Raw genomic sequence first — 19,675 nt, forward strand, 5'->3', positions numbered from 1 at the left:
CCAAAACCTCTATGTATCTGCTTTTGAGATCTAAATTTCAAGTAGCTAGAAATCAGTAAATTCTTTCTTGCTCTGATCTGAAAGAACAAGAGTTATTGCTCTTATGGCAAGAACAATAAAATCAACAATAGCAGCAGAAATACAATTTGTAAAAGGGAAGACTAAAGGAAAATTTACAAGGAAACATCATTTATGACAGGAATACATTTTCATATCCAACCATGGCTTCCACAGAGGAAATACAACGTTGTAACTAGGGCATAAGAAGAAAATGACTTCAGTAACTGGAGAAAAATACTCACTTGCTTCACATTTTCAGCTAAGAAGACAATATAAACACTACAGAACCCCAGCTGTGTTACGACCAGAAAAAAGTCAACCACACTCCTGAAAAGAGACCCACAAATAAGTGTCAACAAGCGTTGCTGAAATGCAAACACAATTTATTTCACTTTTAAATTGCATTTAAAAATTTATCATATTTTCTTTTTATTTCCTTAAAATAAGAAACATTTAAAATATTTATTTTCTATAAAGATCATACATTTATGATCAGTATATCACTCGAATTACTATAGAGAAGGACACTCCTTCAAGTTAAAAGGCCAGGATTTTTCTATCATCTGTTTCTGAAATTCAGCAGTTTGAGGCATACATGGGTATCTACTTATAAAATGGTTTAATAAAAACACTTTGTCTTTTAGACTAAGCCCATCTCTCCAACACTCACGATCTTTTTCACATCAACTCACTGTATTTCCCACCTTCATGTTATCTGCATGTATGGTGAGCATACTCTATACTATCCAGATCACTAACAAAATATTGAATGGTCCTAAAGTATACCACCAGAGATCTCCCGAGGTTTCTCTACCTTAATTTTTGAATATGATACTCTAGAAAATTCCAGTTACATAAAAAAACTGTAGGAGAGGGGGGAAGAGATCACCAGAAACATCAAATTAGCATGATTTTGTTATGGTGGTTCAAGTTACAAATTTGCCTACATGTTATTTGCATAGAGCCCATATTTCCGTTTTGCTCCTGGAATGATGAGTCCACCATATCATGCACTTAACGAATTCATTCTAATCTCCTGTCTTCTCATAAATGTCAAGCTGTCAAACAACTCATCTACAAAACCTATAAATTCTCCTTCTACAGATTCTCCTCCTATATGAAATTGGAAAGGCCTTTGCCTATCTTCATTCTTGCCATAACTTGACTCTTCTCCATAACTCTTCAGGGATCTCATTTGTAAGTTATCTTGATACCCTGAAATGAATTCAAATCTCTTCTCTCTGATGAATGACATTTAAGTGTTCTCTTACTATCTCTTCTTCTGCCCTTGATTTTAGTACCCCACCAACAATCATTTTAGCCATTTTTGTCTGAAAGACATTCTTCTCAATAGAAGAAAACAGACAAAGCTATCTCAAGGCAGGGGTAGGGGAAAAATGGAATTCTAGGTTCTGGGGGCAAGTTCCTAGGGCACTGGGTTCTGTTTCCTTTCTTCTAATGGTCAGCATATCAGGAACTCTGAGCAGCTCATAAACAAATGAAACTCTCTGAAACTACCCAGAAAGGCCATATTTAACCATGAACTACTCTACTCACATTGCCCTTTCCTTTTCTTTTAATTCCCACAGAGCACATATTATTTGCACCACAGTTAGCACTTTGTTGACTGCCTATGCTTCATCTGACTTTCATTAGCTAGCCATCATTGACAATTACATTTTCATGTCCACTTTCATGTCCTCTAATAATACATACCTTCATGTTTACCAATGACAGTTATATTTAAACAATAAGATAATAAAATAAGGTTATGCTAACATACAGCTATATCTCAGATGTTTTATGAGCATGTAGCTAAACACCACAGCTTTATATGAAATAATGAGATTGCAGGATTTTTCTTGTTTTTCCTTATTTAAAAAAAATTATTGAACACTAACTATGTCATAGGTTGGCCAGGTCCCTTTTAAATATCATTTTACTTAATATGCCATAATAATATCCTGTGAAGTGAATACATCATTTCTTAATGAGAAAATCTAAGTAAAATGATAAATAACTTGACCAACGTCATAAAACTGGCAAATGGTAGGGTTGAGATTTGAACCTAGGGCTAACTCTAAAGGTTTCTTATGTTTATTCCCCCAACTCTATTATACTTCTATTTACATATCTTGTCAGACTAAATACTTGAAATTTAATATAATATCAACAACCAAATATTAACAGAGCAAGTACGTACCGTCCCCATGCTGCTTGCTTCTGAAGACAACTCCAAGGACTTACTTCCATAGCAAAACTCACAGTGTCACTATAACCTAATGTTGATTTTTTAAACCTGCAATTTAATGACATACATATCAGAAAAATTTTAAGTGTGTCCATTAAACCATTCCTTGAAAAAGACATCAAATAAATGGGAATTAATGAATACAAGGTGATGCACTGACAGAGTAGATTTCAAAATTTCAAGATCTGCATAAATTCTCTAAGGCATTTTCATGAAATGTGAAAATTTTATATCTGTTCCTCTCACAAATATATTAGTTTTTACCTACTATTAAAGTTTACATATTTTAGAATTCACATAGCCTAATATTTCTGCTTCACTGATTTAAATGTTTCACTTTACCTAAAAACATGAACTACATTGTTCACATCCAAATTATTCATTTCTTAGAACAGCATTATTTAATATCTCTGGATAGGGCTTTACAACATCCATTCACAAAAACTTCCTCACTTAATTCTCAAAATAGCCCAGTGAGGTAGGAATTATTTTCCCAATCCCTCTCCACTTTTTTTTCCCAAGTGCATATTATTATTTAAAGATCATAAATGACTTACCCAAAGTTTTAAGAACATTTTTAAAAAGAGTCAAGACTAGAATATTGGTCTACCAGAACAGGCAATAGTTACCCCTCTCTACCCACTCCCCCCGCCAAAAGGTGGTTCATTGTTCAGTAGAGGCATGATACAACAATAAAGAAATAAAAATAATGACTACCTACCAACCCACACATCAAAGAGCACCAAAGGCACTACGCATAGGGTATTCCAAAACTGAATTACTGACAAATTGAAGACCATTATTCTATAGCTAAAAGTAGTATTGCTGCTTCCATTTCCCCCATATTATCATCCCTGATTTTTCTCGTTTACAATAAATAAAACTGTCCTATCTAATTAGTATGTATTTTAAAGAAAGATTATCAGATTTAAATCATATAAAATACTGTCCTTTTCAACATCGTAGACTAATCTCTGTAACAGATTATAGGAAAAACAGCTTCTAAGGGCAAAGCACAGTAATATAAAACTATCTGATGCTTTAAAATAAATAAAATAGACTTAGAGAATCTGCATTTACCTCTGACATAGAAAGTGACTGCAACGTACCAATATGTGCATACAGTGAACAGAAATAATTCCTATAAACACAAGGCTGATTGGTCCAAGCTGCGGGAAAGAAAATTTATAAAGTCTGAATATTTAAGTTTCAAAAAATTGAGTTCTTGTTTAAGCAATGAGACAAGAGACTACTCATTTACAGTGATTTAATATTTCTTGGACAAAATGTTTAAAGAGTTATTTGCATAAGGGAGAATAAACTCAAATATAGAAAGAATTTCAAGTTATATTTAAGACAACCATCTAATCAACTTGGCTGAACAAACCCACAGAATATAGTATAGATATGCAACAAAGTTGAATGGAATACAACATTATCTTTAACATAGATGGCAAGTCTATGACTATTGGTGTCCCACCATATGATTATATATGCAACTATAAACCATTATTCTAACTAAATTACTAAAAAGCACTATATCAAACAGAGTTGTGGGCAAACTACTTCTATAAGCTATTTGTTGAGAACTCACTATTTACAAAGAACTGGGCTTGGAGGTAAATATAAGAGGGAACCAAGGCAACCATGGTTGCTGGTCTCATTATGTTTCAATACAAACTAATACTTTACACTAGAAAAGAATTACTTGAAAAAAAAAATAGCATGTAAAAATTTCAAGTGTTTATTTCCTAAAATTAAAGTGATGAATGGATTATCAAGACAGTCCAAAATATTGCCAAAGTTTAGTTTTAAAATTATAAAGTTTTAAGTTCTTCTAAATGAGTGGACAAAACAAACGCAGAGAAAACTGATAGTTAAAACTGTTTTAAGAAATTAAGAAAAAGTCAAATATAATTTTATTATTTCATAAGTGAATTCTCCCTTCTCACATATTAAGGACCTCTGTAATTACAATAATTGGCTCTAACAAGGCTTTAAATATTTATCTCTAAAAGATTATCATTACCCCTTTTCTAGCTATTATTCATATTTTATTCTGAGTCTAAAAAACTATAATGATTCACAATACTTATATCATACTCTTTAAATGTATTTGTTGATATAAACACATTGCTTAAGTCCTGAAAATCTAAAAGATTAGCAAACTATAACCATACTTGGAAAAATCAAACATTGTCAAAACTTTTTTTCAGCAAACACTATAAATAAGTATTAAATTAAGTAGAAATGAAGGAAACAATTCTCATTTTTTGTTAGACACTGTTTGTGCCAGTCTGAATGTATTATGTACCCCCAAATGCCATTATCTTTCGTGTAATCTTGTGTAGGCAGACCTATCAGTATTAATTAGATTGTAATTCTTTGAGTGTTTCCATGGAGATGTGCCCCACCCAACTGTGGGTGATGACTCTGATTGGATAATTTCCATGGAGGTGTTGGCCCACCCACTCAGGGTGGATCTGAATTAAATTATTGGGGCACTATATAAGATCAGACAGAAGGAACAGGCTGCTATAGCCAAGAGGGACACTTTGAAGAAAGCACAGGAGCTGCAGATGAGAGACAGTTTGAAGACGGCCATTGAAAGCAGACTCTTGCTCTGGAGAAGCTAAGAGAGGACAAACGCCCCAAGAGCAACTGAGAGTGACAGTTTGAAGAGGAGCTGCAGCCTAGAGAGGAATGTCCTGGGAGAAAGCCATTTTGAAACCAGAACTTGGAGCAGACGCCAGCCACATGCCTTTCCGGCTAAAAGAGGTTTTCCGGACACCACTGGCTATCCTCCAGTGAAGGTACCCAATTACTGATGTGCTACCTTGGACACTTTATGGCCTTAAGACTGTAACTGTGTAATCAAATAAACCCCCTTTTATAAAAGCCCATCCATCTCTGCTGTTTTGCATTCCAGCAGCATTAGCAAACTAGAACACTGTTTAAGCGCACATAATTTTCTCAATACAATAGCTAAATGGTCATTTAATTGTTATCTGGCCAAGTTATATTTGACCAAATATCTAAAGTTAGTCCAGATTTTAGCTTGTGATAATTTTGGCTGTAAATCAGACTGATTATCACATCTTAACTAGAGACTGCAAAAATAAGTCTTACCACTATTCCTGCATTTTTAATTGCCAATGGAAGTCCTAAAAGTCCAGTTCCAATATTTCCTTTAAGGAGATGCATAAGAGTTTGTACAAATCTGAAAAGAAAAGTTATAAGATTTAAACTTTTTAGAACAAAAACTATTAAAATCACATGATCATGGCTTAGCATTAGAAGGGAAGTGGAAATTCATCTAGGCAAACAACACAGTAACATTTTGATTCAACCACTGGAGCAGAAGTTATAGTTGTTTCAAGTCCTATATTTGCCACTTGATAGTGGAATACAGAAGTTTATTGCGGAGATAAAATGAAATATTTAAGTTGTTATTTTAAATATAATAAAATAAATAAAGATAAACTAATTTTCTCATAATTTACTTTGCTGCTAGGATTATGTGTATAACAGCATTGTTTCAGCACAATGCTGAAGATTATATATGGTTAGGCTAGTAAGACAGAGTAATTTATTGCCATTGTCTACCTAATCAATTTACTAAACATATTCAATCTATGATTCTCAACCTAAGGAAAAAACATGCAATTTTTAAAACTCTTAGGTATCATCAAGTAAGAAAAATACTTATGGACACCATGAACTCCCTAAGGGATTTGACTTATGAAAAGTTTTCAGGAGCCATTTGAAGGAAGTCTCTTGACCAAGAAGAAATAATGTAAACCAGGTAAAATAAAACAAAATTTAAATTAACAAAACAAAAATATTTGCCTAAAATTTTTTGCAATTTATACTATTTTTGGATCAATTACACTCAGTGCTACTTTGCTTAACACTAACTTACTATTAGAATGAAAACTTACTCAAATCTATTTCTGATGACAAAAATTTAAAGAAGGGTTAATAAAGAGTTTAAAAAAAGTTCTACTGCTTTTCTACTTCACACCTTTCACTAAGCATCAAATGGTGTTTACCACCTCCCACTATCTAAATTCTATTTCAGAAGCCACTTCTCTTAACATTCCTATTCTGCTAATAAAATCTTCCTTCTTTTAAAAGTCATAGCATTTAGGTTATACCATCATTGTAGTAATTTCTATGCTGCTCTATAATGTAGACATTTCATGTATTTGTTCTTTCTTCCCAAATGGGATATAAACTTCTTAGTGGTAGAAACTAGGTCTTATTTACCTTTGGGTCTACTGTAGTATCGAGCAAACTGCCTGCCTATAGAAGATGGTTTTAAAAATGTGAAATCAAAAGAAAAGGAGACTTGCAAACTATAACACTTACGAAATGCCCTCTTGACTACCAAGTTGGTAATGCTTCTGAACAGGCAGGAGCTCTTGTTCATGTTCTTCATCTGAAGTACCATCAAAATTCTGCTCATATATCAAGGGCCTCATTACATCCATATCTTTAAAAAAGAAAAACCAAGTGCTTTACTATAGTCTAAAATAACTGGGATAACTCTGGTACAAATGAATTCAGAGAATATAAATTTCTAACACGTACTCATGTGATACTGATGCTACTAGTCTGGGGACCTCACTGGAGAACCACTGACCTAGGAAATTCCTCAGGAAGGGCTCATGGCCATGGTACCCTCAGAGTCTTTGCATGTTTTTATGGCCTTGACATTTGAAGGATAGCTCAGCTACATATAAAATCCTTGGCTCACAGTTTCCATCCTTAAGTTCCTTGAAAATGCTGCTCCACCCTTGCCTTGCTTTGTAGTTGCTCATGAGAAGTGTGATGCCAGACTAATTTTCTTAGCCATTAAGTAATTTGTTCCTTTTGCTGAAGGATCTGAGGATTTATTCTTTGCCTTTCATGTCTAATAGTTTTACTATGTCTAATAGTTTTACTATGCTGTGTCTCAAATTTGACCACTCTGAGCCCCTTTTCCCAGGGGTACCATGGAACCTTTAGAAATGTAAATTTAGGTTCTCTCTTATTTCTGGGAAGTTTTCTCAGATTATAGCTTTAAATATCTGTGTGGTTCAAATGTTTTGTTTTTCTTCTTTAGGGGCTCCTGTGTATGTCAGAACTTCTTTGCCTGTCTTCCATTTCAACCACTTTATCTTCTTGATCCTTTCAATGTTTTCCTTCACCTCATTTTTATTCTTCTTGTCTTTCCTCAAACACTGATCACATTTTCATTTTAATATATTCTTCCTTGGACACCTTATAATTTTGTTTTGTTTCTGATATGATTGACACAATCAATTCTTTTTGCATTCCTTCTCTTTTTTATCCATTTCTCTCCTTGATTTCTAAATTTCCTAAGTCTACATATCTTTTAAAAATCTCCAAGTACTTTTTAAAATTTAATCCTGCAGTTTTCCCCTACTTCATGATTGGTTTTTTGAGGGAGGGACTTTCAGCCACTAAGTTGTTTTGACTCTAATTTCCTGTTTTCTTCTTACAGGCGATTTGCATAGAATTGGTCTGATTTTGTCTATTTCTAGGCATTTTATAAACAGGGATCCTAGTTCAAGAGTGTTCTCTTGGTTTATTTAATGGATGATATCACAGTTATTGAGGATAAGAGAAAGTAACTGGCATGTCTTGAGGTTCTCTTTTGTTCCTGCAGGATCCTCCATGTTCCTCCTCTTACTTCCTTCTTTCCCTTCACTGCCATAACTCTGCAGGGCATCTCCCTTGCTCTTTTATCTGTTTCTCCTCCAAAGCAACGTTCTGCAAAGGATGCCCTCTCCAATCCTGTTCACTTTCAAGACCCTTCACTGAACTCAGTGCTGTGAATTACTGAGTCTCAGACCTAACCTACGTTAAGATTTTCAACACTTTTAGTTGGACTATCTGTTTCTGAAGGTGATTTTCACTGTGCTTCATCCAATCATCTGCTCCCCTCTCCTCTATCCCACAGAGATTCTAAAGCACCCCCTACCCCACTCTTCACAGCTGCGGAAGCAACAGGAACTGTGTTTGGAATTTGATGACTTGATGTTTATTTCTCTACTTAAAGACAATTTAAACTTTGTGGTATTCTCAGTCTCCTAGTAATGCCAAAAAAGTAATTTCATGAGTGGTTTTATTTGCACTCCTTAATGAATTTACACTATATTTGGGGAGGATATGAGGAGAGATTAAGATTTAGATAGCTACATAACTCCAGTACTGATTGGAACTCAGTACATCAGTTTTTAATTAAGGTAAGATGATGTTTAAGATATTGGAAGATGCTTGAAAATAGCCTGTTAAGTCATTTAAATATTCTTCTTCAAATAATAAAATTACTACATGTAAGGTAAAAGTTAAGTAAAATTTGAGATCTTAACTATCATTAATTCTAAATTCCTGGAGTCCAAACTAATGAAGATTTTCTATAATTCAAATTCCTTAACTTAATTCTTTTTTCTAGCCCTTTAGTCATTAGAACAGTCTCTAAAGATTCGTTAGTAGCATTTCCTTGTATCTTTTTCTCCATTATCAAAAGTGGCACATTCCAGACCCATGCACAGTGAAAATTATGTGTTTGCCCAGTATTAGGACTATGGGGATATGTACTTTCTCACATTTATTGTAGAGATCTATTTACATTTTTAGTTATGGGCTTTCACTGAACAGTCGCATTATCCTTTTGTGTTATACTCTCTATTTTAAAACTCATGAAAAAACATCATTAGTTGCATCGGTTTCAGTTTCAAACAGAAACACGTTAATATTTTCATTCCTAAATGTATTCCATTACCTTTGCCCACTCTTGAGCTTATTTGTTTTTTTGTTTTTTTTTTAGACAGCATTTTAGTTTCCCAACTACTAAAACAAATACCATACAATGGGTTGACTTAACAACAGAAATTTGTTGGTTTGTGGTTTCAGAGGCTAAAAGGCTTACTTTCTTCCAAGGTGGCATGGCTGGCTGGCTGACTGGCTGGCAATCTTTGAGGTTCCTTGTCCTTTACATCACAGAACCATGTACCTTTCAAGTTCCACTGACTTCTGGGTTCTGGCTGCACCCTGTGGCTTCTCTTTCATGTCCAATTTCCTTTGCTTATAAGGACTTGAGCCACACTGGATTAAGGCCTACCCTCATTCCAGTTGGGCACACCCTAACTAACATTTTCAAAGGTCTTATTTACAAATGGATGCACACCCACATGACTTGGGGTTGGGACTTGAACATGCCTTTTGTATGTATGTGTGTTATCAGTAATTTCTGCCCAGGGCTATACTGTACATACTGTGCAGTACTAAGTACACTATCTGCTCTCAATAAAGATAGCAATCACTACCAACATTTCAAAAACTGAACAATCTATTATTCGAAACACACCACGCAAGAGATCATACCAGCAATGGAAACATCAGAAAAAAGGTACGTTTTCTCATAACTTAGACTGAATTCTAAATGATAAATTGACTTTTAAAGGTCTCATAGGAGAAATTATTTTTAATATTGTGCTGGTTTGAATGTATTATGCCCCCCAGAAAAAGCCATATTCTTTGATACAATCTTATGGGCAGACATATTAGTGGGGATTAAGTTGGAACATTTGGATTAGGTTGTTTGCATGGAAATGTGCCCCAGCTAACTGTGGGTGATGACTCTGATTGGATAATTTCCATGGAGGTGTTGGCCGGCCCATTGGGTGGGTCTGAATTAAATTACTGGTGCACTATGTAAGATCAGACAGAAGGAGCAAGCATGCTACAGCCAAGAGGGATGCTTTGAAGAACGCACTGGAACTGAGAGAGGAGCTTTAGCTTACAGAGACATTTTGGAGACGGCCTTTGAAAGCCAACTTTTGCTCCAGAGAAGCAAAGAGAGGACAAGCGCCCCAAGAGCAACTGAGAGTGACATTTTGGAGAAAAGCTGAAGCCTAGAGAGGAACATCCTAGGAGAAAGCCATTTTGCAACCAGAACTCTGGAGCAGATGCCAGCCACATGCCTTCTCAGCTAACAGAGGTTTTCTGGACACCATTGGCCATCCTCCAGTGAAGGTGCCCGATTGTTGATGCATTCCTTTGGACACTTTATGGCCTTAAGACTGTAGCTGTGTAACCAAATAAAACCCCTTTTATAAAAGCCAATCCATTTCTGGTGTTCTGCATTCTGGCAGCATTAGCAAACTAGAACAGATTTTGGTACCAGGAGTGGGGTTCGAACCCACAAGGACACATGTCCATTGGATTACTGAGAGACAGAGCTGAAGCTCCTCTCTCAGTTCCAGTGCGTTCTTCAAAGTGTCCCTCTTGGCTGTAGCAAGCTTGCTCCTTCTGTCTGATCTTACATAGTGCATCAGTAATTTAATTCAGACCCACCCAATGGATGGACCAACACCTCCATGGAAATTATCCAATCGGAATCATCACCCACAGTTGGGTGGGGCACATTTCCATGCAAACAACCTAACCCAAATGTTCCAACTTAATCCCCACTAATATCTCTGCATAAAATAACATGGCTTTTTCTGGGGAACAGATTGCATAAAAGAACATGGCTTTTTCTGGGGGACACAACACATCCAAATCGGCACAAATATCTTTTTCAGGAACACTAAAAATCTGAAATTGTTAAAATGATCTATAAATATGGGTTCTATAATTTCACAGAATCAAGTTTTTATGATAGAATTACAGTGTGCACTCAAATTCCCAAGTAAAAATTAGTTGAGCTAAATCACTCTTAATGAATTTAGGTTGTTTATCAATTGTCTTAATTTTATTGAACACTATAATCCCCTAAGGTTACAGTTTTCCTTAGTTCTTAAATTCATGATTTTTTAATCTTATGTGGTCAAGGGAACACTAAAATAAGACTTTGAAAACCAGCTTTTCATGTATATTCCTTTGATTTGAATCCCTGTGTCTCATCCCTCACATTTAAAATCTTTTTTAAAAACTTGATTATTCCAAGTAGCATCTCTAATTAATCTTCTCCCAATGAGATTAAGAGTGAATTTTTTTAGATGAAACTATTTGAGAGAAAAATATTTCTTAAGTGCATTAGGAATTTAAGAAGTACATATTTATATAATATTTTGATTCTACTAATAAAGCAGAACTATGCAATGAGACAGAAACATTAAAGTTCTACATGATTAAATTAAAAAAAAAAACCTGCACTTAAAAAAAAATCTCTAAAGACATCCCCCCAGTTTTAAATTATTGAGTATAGTAAGAAATACATATTTGTTAAACAAAAGAAACTAAGAGTAGGTGAAAGTATCCAGTTTTAGAACTGAATGCAATCAGATTTTAGCTTAAATGACACAAAATAGTCCCTGCGTCTAAGAGGTAAGCTAAAAAGACACCTAACAAAGACACAATGGAAACATGCAACAGCAGATCTCAAGAGGCAGAAGAAAACACTCAGGAACTGGAGAACAAAACACCTGAAAGCCTACACGCAAAGGAGCAGATGGAGAAAAGAATGAAAAAATATGAGCAACATCTCCAGGAACTCAAGGATGAAACAAAGTACAATAATGTACGTATCACTGGTGTCCCAGAAGGAGAAGAGAAGGGAAAGGGGGCAGAAGCAATAATAGAGGAAATAATTAATGAAAATTTCCCATATCTTATGAAAGACATAAAATTACAGATCCAAGAAGCGCAGCGTACTCCAAACAGAAGAGATATGAATAGGCCTACGCCAAGACACTTAATAACCAGATTATCAAATGTCAAAGACAGAGAGAATCCTGAAAGCAGCAAGAGAAAAGCGATCCATTACATACAAAGGAAGCTTAATAAGACTATGTGCAGATCTCTCAGCAGAAACCATGGAGGCAAGAAGGAAGTGGTGTGATATATTTAAGATACTGAAAGAGAAAAACCGCCAACCAAGAATCCTGTATCCAGCAAAGCTGTCCTTCAAATATGAGGGAGAGCTCAAAATATTTTCTGACAAACAGACAATGAGAGACTTTGTGAACAAGACACCTGCCCTACAGGAAATACTAAAGGGAGCACTACAGGGTGATAGAAAACAGGAGTGCGTGGTTTGGAACACAACTTTGGGAGATGGTAGCACAACAACGTAAGTACACTGAACAAAGGTAAATATGAATACGGTTGAGAGAGGAAGGTGGGGAGCATGTGAGACACCACAAGAAAAGAGGAAAGATAACGACTGGGACTGTGTAACTTGGTGAAATCTAGAGTATTCAACAATTGTGATAAAATGTACAAATAAGGTCTTTTACGAGGGAGAACAAGCAAATGTCAACCTTGCAAGGTGTTAAAAATGGGGAGGCATTGGGGGAGGGATGCAATCAGCATAAACTAGAGACTGTAACTAATAGAATCATTGTATTATGCTGCCTTTAATGTAACAAAGGTGATATACCAAGGTGAATGCAGATAAGAGGGGGGGATAGGGGAGGCCATGTTAGACACTTGACATTGGTGGTATTGTCTGATTCTTTATTCTACTTTTATTTAAGGTTATTTTTCCTTTTGCTGCTTCCTAGCTGTCGTTTTTTTTCCTCTTTCTTTTGCCTCTCTACCTTCTTTGACTCTCCCTCCTGCCTTGTGGAAGAAAAGCAGATGCTCTTATATAGATAGTGGTGAAGGTGGTGAACACATAAATGTATGACCATGCAGAGAACCATCGATTATTTACTTGGGATGGAATGTATGGTGAGTGAACAAAACCATATTAAAAAAAAATGGGTTGATGACAAAACCTCGAGGGCAATATACTGAATGAAATAAGCCAGACACATAAGGACAATTATTGCAGGGTCTCACTGATAGGAACTAATTATAATATGTAAACTCATAGACATGAAATATAAGGTACCAAGATATAGGACGAGGCTTAAGAATGGGGAGTGGTTGCTTAGTATGAGCAGAATGTTCAATTAGGATGAACTTAAATGTTTGGAAATGAACAGGGGTGTTGGTAGCAAGATGTGAGAATAACTAACAGTGCTGAATGGTGTGTGAATGAGGTGGAAAGGGGAAGCTCAGAGTCATGTATGTCACCAGAAGGAAAGTTGGAGGTCAAAAGATGGGAATGTATAAAACTGAATCCTATGGTGGGCAATGTCCATGATCAACTGTACAAATACTAGAAATCACTTCCATGAACCAGAACAAATGTATGACAATACAATTAGAAGTTAATAATAGAGGGGCATATAGGGAAGAACTATATACCTATTACAAACTATATACTACAGTTAGTAGTATTTCAACCTTTTTTCATAAACAGTAACAAATGTACTATATCAATACTACGAGTCAACAATTGAGGGGGGTTGCTTAGGGATAGGGGAGGATTAGAGTTTCCTTTTCTTTTTTTCTTTTTTCATCTTTCACTTTATTTCTTGTCTGGAGTAATGAAAAGTTTCTAAAATTGAACAAAAATTAAGTGTGATGGATGCACAGCTGTATGAGGGTACCCAGGGGCAAGTGATTGTACACTTTGGATCTTTGGATAATTGTATGGTATCTGAACAATCTCAATAAAAATGAAAAAAAAATGAAAAAAAAAAAAAAAAGACACCTAACTACAAATATCTAGGGGAGGGAGAACCTAAACCTAAGATGGCGACTACGAAATACAAGGCAAAAAACAACTCCGTGAAAAATACTAGATAGAGGCCAGAAAGTGACCCAGAACACAAGTTCCAGCAATGCACCAGCTCAACAAGCTCTCCTAAATCCACACGGACCATGCACTTGGTGAAACCGGGAGTCTGCGTTCCGAAATGAGTAAGCTGCTGAATGTCCAGCAGCCACGCTGCAGTGTGGGGAAACCATGGGTTGGCGTTTGGAGGCGGACTAGTTCTTTTTTAAAAAAACCCCAAAGCAGCTGCAGATACAGCAGCGACAAACACACAGTGAAGCGCGGCAGGAAAGGGCTGTGCGAACGCCACTGCTAGTTGTCTCGGAGCGAGGAGGGCAGAGGTGAGCCAAAAGGGGAAAAAAGTCATGCCCCTTGTAGCCATCTTCCCAGCGGGCTGAGAACGCTCCTGCCCGGTGCTGGAGCCACAGCCCAGACCCGCGCCAAGGGACCCAGTGTGATGGGAAGTGTTTCCAGCAATACCGCGCACACGCCACAATATCAGGCATGGGCAATAGCCTTCTGCGCACCCACAGCTAATTGTCCCAGAGCTGGGAAGGCGGAGCTGTGGAAAAGGGGGAAATTAACACACCCCATTCAGCCATCTTTACAGCAGGCTGGGAACGCCCCTGCATGGCCCGGCGGCCCAGGGCTTCCCTTGAAGGACGGCGCGCACTTGTGATGTAGCACAACCTTCCCTCAGCAGAGGCCCTAGAAGGGCACAGCTGGGAAGAGGAACCCACTAGGAAATCCCAGGGTCCCTAAGCCAATACCAAGGACTTGAGGGTCAGCAGCAGAGACAATCTGTGGCGAGACTGAAATGAAGGTTTAGACTCCTGCAACAGCCTTAAATCTCTAGGAACACTGGGGAGGTTTGATTATTAAAGCTGCCCTGCCTCCCTAACCGCACAGGCACACGCCCCACATTCAGGGTGGGCAGCACCAACAACACACCCAAACTTGGTGCACCAACTGAACCCCCCAAGAATCAGATCCCCACACACCACAAAGACAAAGTTGGGGAGAACTGACTTGAGGGGAATAGGTGACTCGCGGACACCATCTGCTGGTTAGAGAAAGTGTACGCCACCAAGCTGTAGATCTGACAAATTAAGAGAGTGGTGTCTGAATAATCCTTCATATTCTAAAAGAACGCTACCAAGTAAAGCAAATGCCAAGAGCCCAAAAACAACAGAAAATTTCAAAGCATATGATAAAACCAGACAATACGGTTAACCAAAACCCAAACACCCAAATCAAAAGATCAGAGGAGACACAGTACTTGGAGCAATTAATCAAAGAACTAAAGACAAACAATGAGAGCATGGGACATAAAGGACATGAAGAAGAGCATGGCACAGGATACAAAGGACATGAAGAAGACCCTAGAAGAGCGTAAAGAAGAAACTGTAAGAGTAAATAAAAAAATAGAAGATCTCATGGAAATAAAAGAAACTGCTGACCAAATTAAAAAGATTCTGGATACTCATAGTACAAGACTAGAGGAAGCTGAACAATGACTCAGCGACCTCGAGAACCACAGAACAGAAAATGAAAGAACAAAAGAGAGAATGGAGAAAAAAACTGAAAAAATTGAAGTGGATCTCAGGGATGTGATAGATAAAATAAAATGTCCAAATATAAGACTCATTGGTATCCCAGAAGGAGAAAAGAAGGGTAAAGGTCTAGAAAGAGGATTCAAAGAAATTGTTGGAGAAAACTTCCCAAACCTTCTACACAATATAAATACACAAAGCATAAATGCCCAGTGAACTCCAAATAGAATAAAACCAAATAAACCCACTCCAAGACAGATTCTGATCAGACTGTCAAATATTGAAGAGAAGGAGCAAGTTCTGAAAGCAGCAGGAGAAAAGCAATTCACCACATACAAAGGAAACAACATAAGACTAAGTAGTGATTACTCAGCGGCCACCAGGGAGGCAAGAAGGCAGTGGCATGACATATTTCAAATTCTGAGAGAGAAAAATTTCCAACCAAGAATACTTTATCCAGCAACTCTCCTTCAAATTCGAGGTAGAGCTTAAATTTTTCACAAATGCTGAGAGATTTTGCTAATAAAACACCTACCCTACTTCAGATACTAAAGAGAGCCCTACTGACAGAGAAACAAGGAAAGGAGAGAGAGAGAGAAATTTAACAGACATATATAGAACATTACATCCCATATCACCAGGATACACATTTTTCTCTAGTGATCACAGAACTTCCTCCAGAATAGACCATAGGCTGGGACATAAAACAAGCCTCAATAAATTTAAAAAAATTGAAATTATTCAAAGCACATTCTCTGACCATAATGGAATACAAATAGAAGTCAATAACCATCAGAGACTTAGAAAATTCACAAACACCTGCAGGTTAAAAATGAGGGGGACATGAAAACATTCCTGGATAATCAAAAGCTGAGGGACTTCATCACCAGTAGATCAGTCCTGTAAGAAATGCTAAAGGGAATTGTGCATGCTGAAGGGAAGGGACACTAAACAACTGACTGAAACCACATGAAGAAATAAAGATTTCCAGCAAAGATCACATGATAAATATAAGTACCAATACTACTGTATTTTTGATTTGTAACTCCACTATTCACTTCCTACAGGATCTAAAATACATAAAGTGTAATGATAAATCAGCGATTTGGGACTCAATGTGAAATATGTAATTTTTGACAAGAACTACATAAAGGTGGGGGAAAGGAGGAGTATAGGAACATCGTTTATGTGTCCTATTGAAGTTAAGTTGGTATCAAAGAAAACAAGATTGTTATAGACTTAAGATGTTAAATTTAAGCCCCATGGTAAACACAAAGAAAGTATCAGAGAATATGATCATAGAGATGAAAAGTAGAGTATGGGTTATGAGAAGTGTGGGAAGGGGCAATGGGGAGTTAATAAGAAATGAGTGTAGGGTTTCTGTTTGGAGTGAAGGGAAATTTCTAGTAATGGATGGTGGGAAGGTGATGGCATTGCAACATTATGAATGTGATTAATCCCACTAAATGGAATGCTTGGGAGGGGTTGGAATGGGAAGATTTATGCTGTATATATACTTTCACAATTGAAAAAAAAGACAGCCTAAATAGATAATGACAATTAAATGCCATAGATGATCCTGGATGAGATCTAAGAATAGAGGAGAAAAGGCTCAAAAGGACACAATTGGGACATAAGAAAAAAATGAAGTATAGAATGCAAGCTTTATATCAATGTTAAATTTCTTGAACTTCTTAACTACACTTAATGTGATTACATAAATGAATATTCTTGTTCATAGGAAATGTATATGTGAATTATATTATTTGTTTAAGGATGTGTGCAACTTGCTCTCATATGTTCAGAAGACAGAGCAATAGATGATGGATGATAGGGAGGGAGGAAGAGAAAGAAAGAAATGTTAAAGTGACAAAATATTAAAGTTGGGAGATCGGGGTATTGGTGGAGGGTGGTTGGGGTATGTGAGAGTTCTGTGTATGGGGTTTGTATTATTTTTGCAACTGTTACTGTAAGTCTGAATTTATCTCAAAATAAAAATTAAATTAAATAAATAAAATATCTTACCTACAAAAAAAAAAGAAAAGAAAAAAAATCTAGGGGAGTGATGTACTCACAAGCTCAAGAAGTGGCTTCTTTACATGGCAATAGCTCAATTAGAAGATCCATTTAAGCCTGGATCTCTGTGAATGAGATTTATTAGTAAAGAGAGTCAATTAGTCATTCATAACTTCTAGAAACTCTAGAATACTAAGTAGAAAATGCTAAAGTGAACTATATTTTTGTTCCAAAGTTAGGTTTACAATGTAGGAAAATGTATACTGTTTCTATTATATTATTATATTGTTTTCTTATATTTAAATCTTTAATTTTTTAGGAGAGGTATCAGTATTGGCATTGGTCACAAGGCTGAGTGGGGCTTTCCAGGCTTAAGAATATCCAACTACTTGAGAAACTCTAGGCTGTTTTAATGTGGCTCAAACAGGAGATGCATGTATATGGCAGAAGATTAAGCTGGAAAGCTTGAGAAGATTTTGTGAATTGTGCTAAAGAATTCAGACTTACAGGCTGTGAAAAGCCAGAGAGGATTTAAGGTTAAGATGATCAGCTCTTCATCTGAGTAGTATCGCCCTGGCAGTAGTGTAAAGGATCAATTAGAAGAGCAGGAACACTCAAGACCAGAGCCAGAGAACCGGATTAGAAGGCTGGCCAGGCAAGAGAGGGTGAGGGCTTGAGCTAAGTTGGTTGGGTTGACGAGAAAAGAGTGGCTATTTAGGGAATAGAAACAAGACCTGTTAACCAAGATGTGGAGGGAAAAGGAGACAAGGATGTCCCCTAGGTTACTGGTATGGAGAAAAGTGAATGGATGGTGATGTCATTAAGGAGGCAGTGTAGTATAATTAAGAGCTGATAACCACAAATTTAAATTTAAAGGCCTGGAGTGAATCCCAGTCCTAGTACTTAGTTCTCTGGATCTAAATGAGCCGGTCTCGTCCTTGGTTCAGTCATAGGAAATTATATTTCTTCCCTTAGTGGCCTTCACACATGCTGCTCCCTCCTAAGCCACATCATGTCCTCCCATTCTCTCTTCTTTGCTCCCAACTTCATCTAACTACTGTATTTCTTACATCTTTCAAGTCTCAATTTAGACACCACTTCTTCCCAGCACCTTCCTTAATCCCTAAATCTGAGTTAGGTGTCTCTCCTAGGTACTCCCACAGCATCCTATAATCCCTCTATAATAGTGTTCACCACACTGTACTGTCATAGCCATTTTAGTTGTCTTTAGTCTCTACTGGTGACAGGGATGATGTCTGACTTGGTCCACAAGTGTACCCTCAGTTTTTGGAACATGGTAGATGCTCAATGAATGACAGTAAATGCATGAAAGAAAAGTATCATGTTAAGCAGGAAATATGAGTTCACTTACAAAGTACATTTACATATTAATGGAGCCCCAATACATGTGACGCCCATTAAATGCTGGGAATACAGCAACTACTGAAACTGACAAAAATTCCTGCCCTCATGGAGCTCACATTCTACTGGGGAAAGAAGACAATAAGATAAATAAGTGTTAAAGAGGAAAATAAGGATCAGGAGGGATAGCCTGTGATTTTTGACAGGGTAGCCAGAGCAGGCTTCACTGAGAACATGACATTTTAAAGAAGACCTGAAGGAGGAGCAAGAGTGAGCAACATGGACATCTGGGACTGGAGCAATCCAAGGCAGTGAACAACAAATGCAAATGCTCTGAGGATGGAGAGAATCTCATGTGTTTGAGAAACAGCAAAGAGGGCAAAGAGTGGAGTGAGCAAAGGGAGAGTAGGAGGAGATGAGAGCAAAGAGCTAACACAGGACAGACTGGATACAGCCTTGTAGGCCATTCTCAGTGACATGAAAAGCCACCAGAGCAGTGTATTCAATAGAAATATAATGTGAGCCACAAATATAATGTAAAATATTCTAGTAGCTCATTTAAAAAAGGAAAAAAAGAAACAAGTGAAATTAATCTTATTTGACCAAACATATCCAAAATATTATTTCACCATGTAACCAACATTACAAAATTATTAACAAGATATATTACATGCTATTTTTCATACTAAGTTTCGAAATCCAGTGTATATTTCACACTTACAGCATATCTCAATTTGGATGAACTGCATTTCAAGTGTTCACTGCCACACATGGCTAATGGCTACCATAGTGACAACACAGCACTAGAGA

General features: G+C 36.8%; 1 protein-coding gene across 7 annotated transcripts in view; it reads right to left on the reverse strand.

Annotated features, from left to right (window-relative positions):
- Positions 1-19,675, reverse strand: part of SLC36A4 (solute carrier family 36 member 4) — a 90,993-nt gene that overhangs the window by 37,643 nt on the left and 33,675 nt on the right. For 5 of the 7 annotated variants that reach the window (XM_037841088.1, XM_037841090.1, XM_037841086.1 and 2 more), the window contains exons 2-6: positions 6,683-6,806; positions 5,441-5,531; positions 3,392-3,480; positions 2,264-2,359; positions 303-387 (exon numbers count right to left, since the gene is read on the reverse strand). In XM_037841088.1, coding sequence (XP_037697016.1) covers positions 303-387; positions 2,264-2,359; positions 3,392-3,480; positions 5,441-5,531; positions 6,683-6,804 — 483 coding nt within the window. In that variant the 5' untranslated portion in view covers positions 6,805-6,806. Of the gene's footprint in view, positions 1-302; positions 388-2,263; positions 2,360-3,391; positions 3,481-5,440; positions 5,532-6,682; positions 6,807-19,675 lie in introns of those variants that run through there. The other 2 variants (XM_037841092.1, XM_037841093.1) reach the window with 2 other exon arrangements.

This window comes from Choloepus didactylus, chromosome 6 (assembly GCF_015220235.1).
Source record: "Choloepus didactylus isolate mChoDid1 chromosome 6, mChoDid1.pri, whole genome shotgun sequence".
Classification (NCBI taxonomy): Eukaryota; Metazoa; Chordata; class Mammalia; order Pilosa; family Megalonychidae; genus Choloepus; species Choloepus didactylus.